This window comes from Carlito syrichta, unplaced genomic scaffold, assembly GCF_000164805.1.
Source record: "Carlito syrichta isolate Samal-C Ts95f unplaced genomic scaffold, Tarsius_syrichta-2.0.1 Scaffold316420, whole genome shotgun sequence".
Lineage (NCBI taxonomy): Eukaryota > Metazoa > Chordata > Mammalia > Primates > Tarsiidae > Carlito > Carlito syrichta.
In genome coordinates this window covers 1,990,566-1,994,997 of record NW_007260516.1, presented here as the reverse complement: position 1 = coordinate 1,994,997, position 4,432 = coordinate 1,990,566, and the positions used below count along the sequence as shown (strand labels likewise).

General features: G+C 49.4%; 1 protein-coding gene across 1 annotated transcript in view; it reads right to left on the bottom strand.

The window, feature by feature from the left end:
* Nucleotides 1-414: 414 nt before the first annotated feature.
* PCSK5 (proprotein convertase subtilisin/kexin type 5) overlaps nt 415-4,432 on the bottom strand; it is a 467,206-nt gene continuing 463,188 nt past the window's right edge. The window contains exons 38-39 of the mRNA XM_021707170.1: nt 3,442-3,628; nt 415-821 (exon numbers count right to left, since the gene is read on the bottom strand). Coding sequence (XP_021562845.1) covers nt 415-821; nt 3,442-3,628 — 594 coding nt within the window. The remainder of the gene's footprint in view (nt 822-3,441; nt 3,629-4,432) is intronic.

The window sequence follows — 4,432 nt, the reverse complement described above, 5'->3', positions numbered from 1 at the left end:
ACTGGAGGGCAGTGGCCGCTCCCGGCCCCCGCAGCCTCGACCCGCTGGGCTCCGGCGATCCTTCCGCCTCAGCCTTCCAAGTGGCTGGAATTACAGGCATGCGCTCCCACGCCCGGCTGATTTTTGGATTTATTGTAGAGATGAGGTCTCGCTGCCCAGGCGGGTCTCGAACCCGCGGGCTCAGGCCATCCACTCGCCTCAGCCTCCCAAAGGCGCGGGATTCCAGGCTGAGCCACTGAGCCCGGCTAGGAACAGACTAGCTCAGCATGCTTGCCTATTCTCGTTGGAATCACGGTTAAAGAAGACGAGTATAAACACGCACACATCGGCGTGGTGTGTGGATGACACCCAAGACGGGAAGGCTCACAGGTACGCCTGTGAGAGGGAGGGGCAGGGGGCAAAGGGCGGGGTCCGTTACTGGTAGGAATAACTCTCATCATCATATTCCAGCTCATCGTCCCCTTCGTCATCCAGCAGCCCATACTTAAACTTCCGATAGACGGTGCCGTCTTGGCCCATGTAGACGATGTCATCGTCCTCGTCCTCATCATAGTCCCGGTCCCTGTACTCAATCACCTGATCTTCTTCAAAGCTGGTGCTCTCTCGGTAGCTGCTCTTACAGGAGGAGAAAGACCTGTTGGGGTCAGCCAGCTGCTCGTAGCCGGCCTTGGCCGCTGGCCTGACTCGGCCCCGAGATTTCCTCCAGACGAGCACAGCCGCCCCAAGCAAAAGCACCAGCATGATGGAGGATGTGACAAACAGAGCGGTCTTGAAGTGCCCGGCGGCAGGCCCAACCTCGCTTGTCCGAAGGATGCACTCGTCTGTGGGAAGAGGACCCCAGGGGAAGAGGGAGAGGAAGGACGTGGGAAAAAAGACATGGGAGGGGGGGAATGAGTTTCCGAGGGAAAGAACAACTTCATCTTTCTTTTTAAAACCTAAAACGATCGAATCACCATCTCTGATTTTCTTAGAGGGGCCATCACAAAAGTGTCCTTGGAACAAGGCTGATTCCAGTGGTTTAACGGATATTTTGGAAAACCTCTTGGGTATTTCAACTTGTATGTCCAACGTGGCCTGATTGTTTGTCTTTTTTTGTGTGTGTGTGTCGGAGTCTCACTCTGTCGCCCAGACTGGAGGGCAGTGGCCGCTCCCGGCCACCGCAGCCTCGACCTGCTGGGCTCCGGCGATCCTTCCGCCTCAGCCTTCCAAGTAGCTGGAATTACAGGCATGTGCTACCTCACCCGGCTGATTTTTTGATTTTATTGTAGAGATGAGGTCTCGCCTGCCCAGGGGGGTCTCGAACCCGCGGGCTCAGGCAATCCACTCACCTCAGCTTGTCTTTTTGTCTAGCTCTTGTCTACTCTTTTTTTTGAGTCAAAGTCTCACTCTCTCACCCAGGCTGGAGTGCGGTGGCACGCTCATGGCCACTGCAGCCTCCAACTGCTGGGCTCAGGCGGATCCTTCTGCCTCAGCCTTCCAAGTAGCTGGAACTACAGGCGTGCGTCACCACTCCCGGCTAGAAGGATACTTTACAAGAGGTTCTAAGTATATTCTATACACTAGATTAATGAACATCACCCTGCTGCTAGGTACAATGATTTTTCCTTATTAAGTATTGACCAATTAGATCTGAGTTATCACGAATATGTACTTCTCTCTCTTTGTTGCTAGTGCTAAACAAGTTTTCTATTTTATCATAACTTTCATTCTCATGAGATTTTACCTATCAAGCCTAATTTCCTCTTCTAAAGTAACAGCAGTACCATTATTGCATTCATCGTTAGCAAGATCAACACCGAACTTTCCCTGGAGGAAATATTAAGGCACCAGAGGGATTGATAAGCAATCTGTGTGTGGTACTTTGAGATAAATACTACCTGAAGCAGTAAAATCAATAAGAGACTTCTGGTGGTTGTTTCAATTACTAAGGTGCCATATGCAGTCACGCCTTACTTACTATTCTTCGTCTTAGATCTGCAGAGTTAGGGTTAGCCTTTGCAATCTGGTTTCTCTCTGTTTTTTTTTTTTTTCTTTTGAGTCAGAGTCTCACTGCTGCCCAGGCTGGAGTGCAGTGGCACACTCAGGCCACCACAGCCTTGACCTGCTGGGCACAGGCAATCCTTCCGCCTCATCCTTCCAAGTAGCTGGAACCACAAGCAGGCACCACCATGTCCGGCTAATTTTTTAAATTTATTGTAGAGATGAGATCTCACCAAGTTGCCCGGGCTGGTCTCGAACCCACAGGCTCAGGCAATCCTCTTGCCTCCGCCTCCTAATGTGCTGGGATTACAGGCATGAGCCACCATGCCCGACTGGAATTTTCTTTATGTATAGATGGATAGAATCACATAAATATAACATCTCTTTTTGTCGGGCAGTGATCCATCAGGACTCCAAGGAAATAATCTATTTCTGGGCTAGGGAATATATTTTAAGAATATATGTTTTCTTTTTAGAAGGAATCTCGCCATTGAGGATCTTTCTAAGTTTGTGACACAGGAGATCCAAGCACCCACATGGATAGGGTTGGATACAGAAGACAATTGGGGGACTAGGAAGAGGTAAAAGAGTTTTTGTTTCATCTTAGCTTTCAATAAAAATTTATTCTAGAATGCCACAAGTCTCTGATAGGAGTCCTAGATTTCAGCTGACTTCTACAGAATGATCCTTCAATAGAATCAGCATAATATTGGCATCGGCTTCACTGATAGTTGATTCTCTTGCTTCCCCCTACCCCCCGACAGCCCTACCTCCCCCCAAAGAGGGAAGAATTTTAAAAAAGGAACAAAGTAAATTCATGAAGATAAAGCTCTAGCTGTACTTAAGCTCTAATCCTGGAAGCAGCAGAGGACTTCATGCTGGATGAAACTTTTTAAAAATTTAATTTAATTTCATTGTTTTATTTCTCTGAGTTGGAGTCTCACTCTGTCGCCCAGGCCGGAGAGCAGTGGCCCACTCACGGCCACCGCAGCCTTGACCTGCTGGACTCAGGCGATCCTTCCGCCTCAGCCTTCCAAGTAGCTGGAACTACAGGCGTTTGCCACCATGCCTGGCTAATTTTTGATTTATTGTAGAGACAAGGTCTCACCAAGTTGCCCAGGCTGGCCTTGAACGCCAGGACTCTCGCCTCCACCTCCCAAAGTGCTGGGATTGCAGGTAGGTGTGAGCCACTGCGCCCGGCCGAAACTTTTAATACTGTGAACTTGGGCATGCTCATCAGACCCTTTGAGCCTAAGTCTCCTCATCTGTAAAACGAGATTGATAATCTCTGCTTGTGAAGTGAGACAATGAACATGAAGTGTCAAGGACAGTAAGCACATAGTAGACACTCCATAGAAGGCAGCCATATTGGTTTTCCTGAACCTCCTCTGCTCCCTCTGCTCCCATCAGCTTCCTGGGGTCAAGTCCCTCCTCTGCAGGCTGCTCTTTCTCTCCCCTTACCCGTGGTGTCCTGGCAGTCACAGCACTCCTGGGTATCGGTGGGATCAGAGGCGTTGCAACAGCGGAGGCAGCGGCTGTCATCCACGTGCAGCACCAGGTTGGCGGGACACAAGGTGCAGTTCTTGGCGCCAGGTCCCTTGCACTCCATGCAGCTTTCATGACACTTTTCACAGTTAAATTTCTCTCCCTGTTAAGAATGATTGAGAGGTTCCTATTGAGTGCAGAGGGATTAACAAGACACTGGAGATCCCAGAAGGGCATTTCATCTCGTCTCCATAAGGAGAGAGGTGGATGGGGAACAGCAAAAAATGGTGTGTTCTGAGTCCATTTAACTGTGCTGGGTGAAAGAAGCATCTGTCTCCAGTCGGAGGAAGTCATGGCTGGGCCCTGACCTAGGATACTGGCTGCTAATAACACCGGGAGAACAGATTTTTTTTTGAGTTGTGAGTCTCACTCTGTTGCCCAGGCCGGAGTACAGTAGCACGATCATGGTTCACCACAGCCTTGACCTCCTGGGCTCAGGCAATCCCTCTGCCTCAGCATCACTAGTAGTCGGGACTATAGGTCTTGCCATCATACTTGCTTTTTTTTTTTTTTTTTTTTTTTTTTGAGAGACGAGGTCTCCCTATGTTGCCTAGACCGTTGAACTCCTGGCTCAATACACCTAGCCAGGAGAACAGGCTTCTAGAATAATGTGGGTTACAACTAACAGCTCATGTGCTCAAGAACAGCTCAGGACAAGGACTAGTTTTGTCTGGCCTATGCTGTATTGATTTCCACAGTAAAACATTTTGCATTCATTTCCCACACCTCCAAGGTGGGAGATTTCACATGTAAATCAGTTCCTAATTTCTCTTTAAAAATGAGACTTGTCAGCCGGGCTCAGTGGCTCGGCCTGTAATCCCAGCGCTTTGGGAAGTGCTGAGGTGAGTGCTGAGGTGAGTGGATTGCCTGAGCCTGTGGGTTTGAGACCCGCCTGGGCAACTTGGCG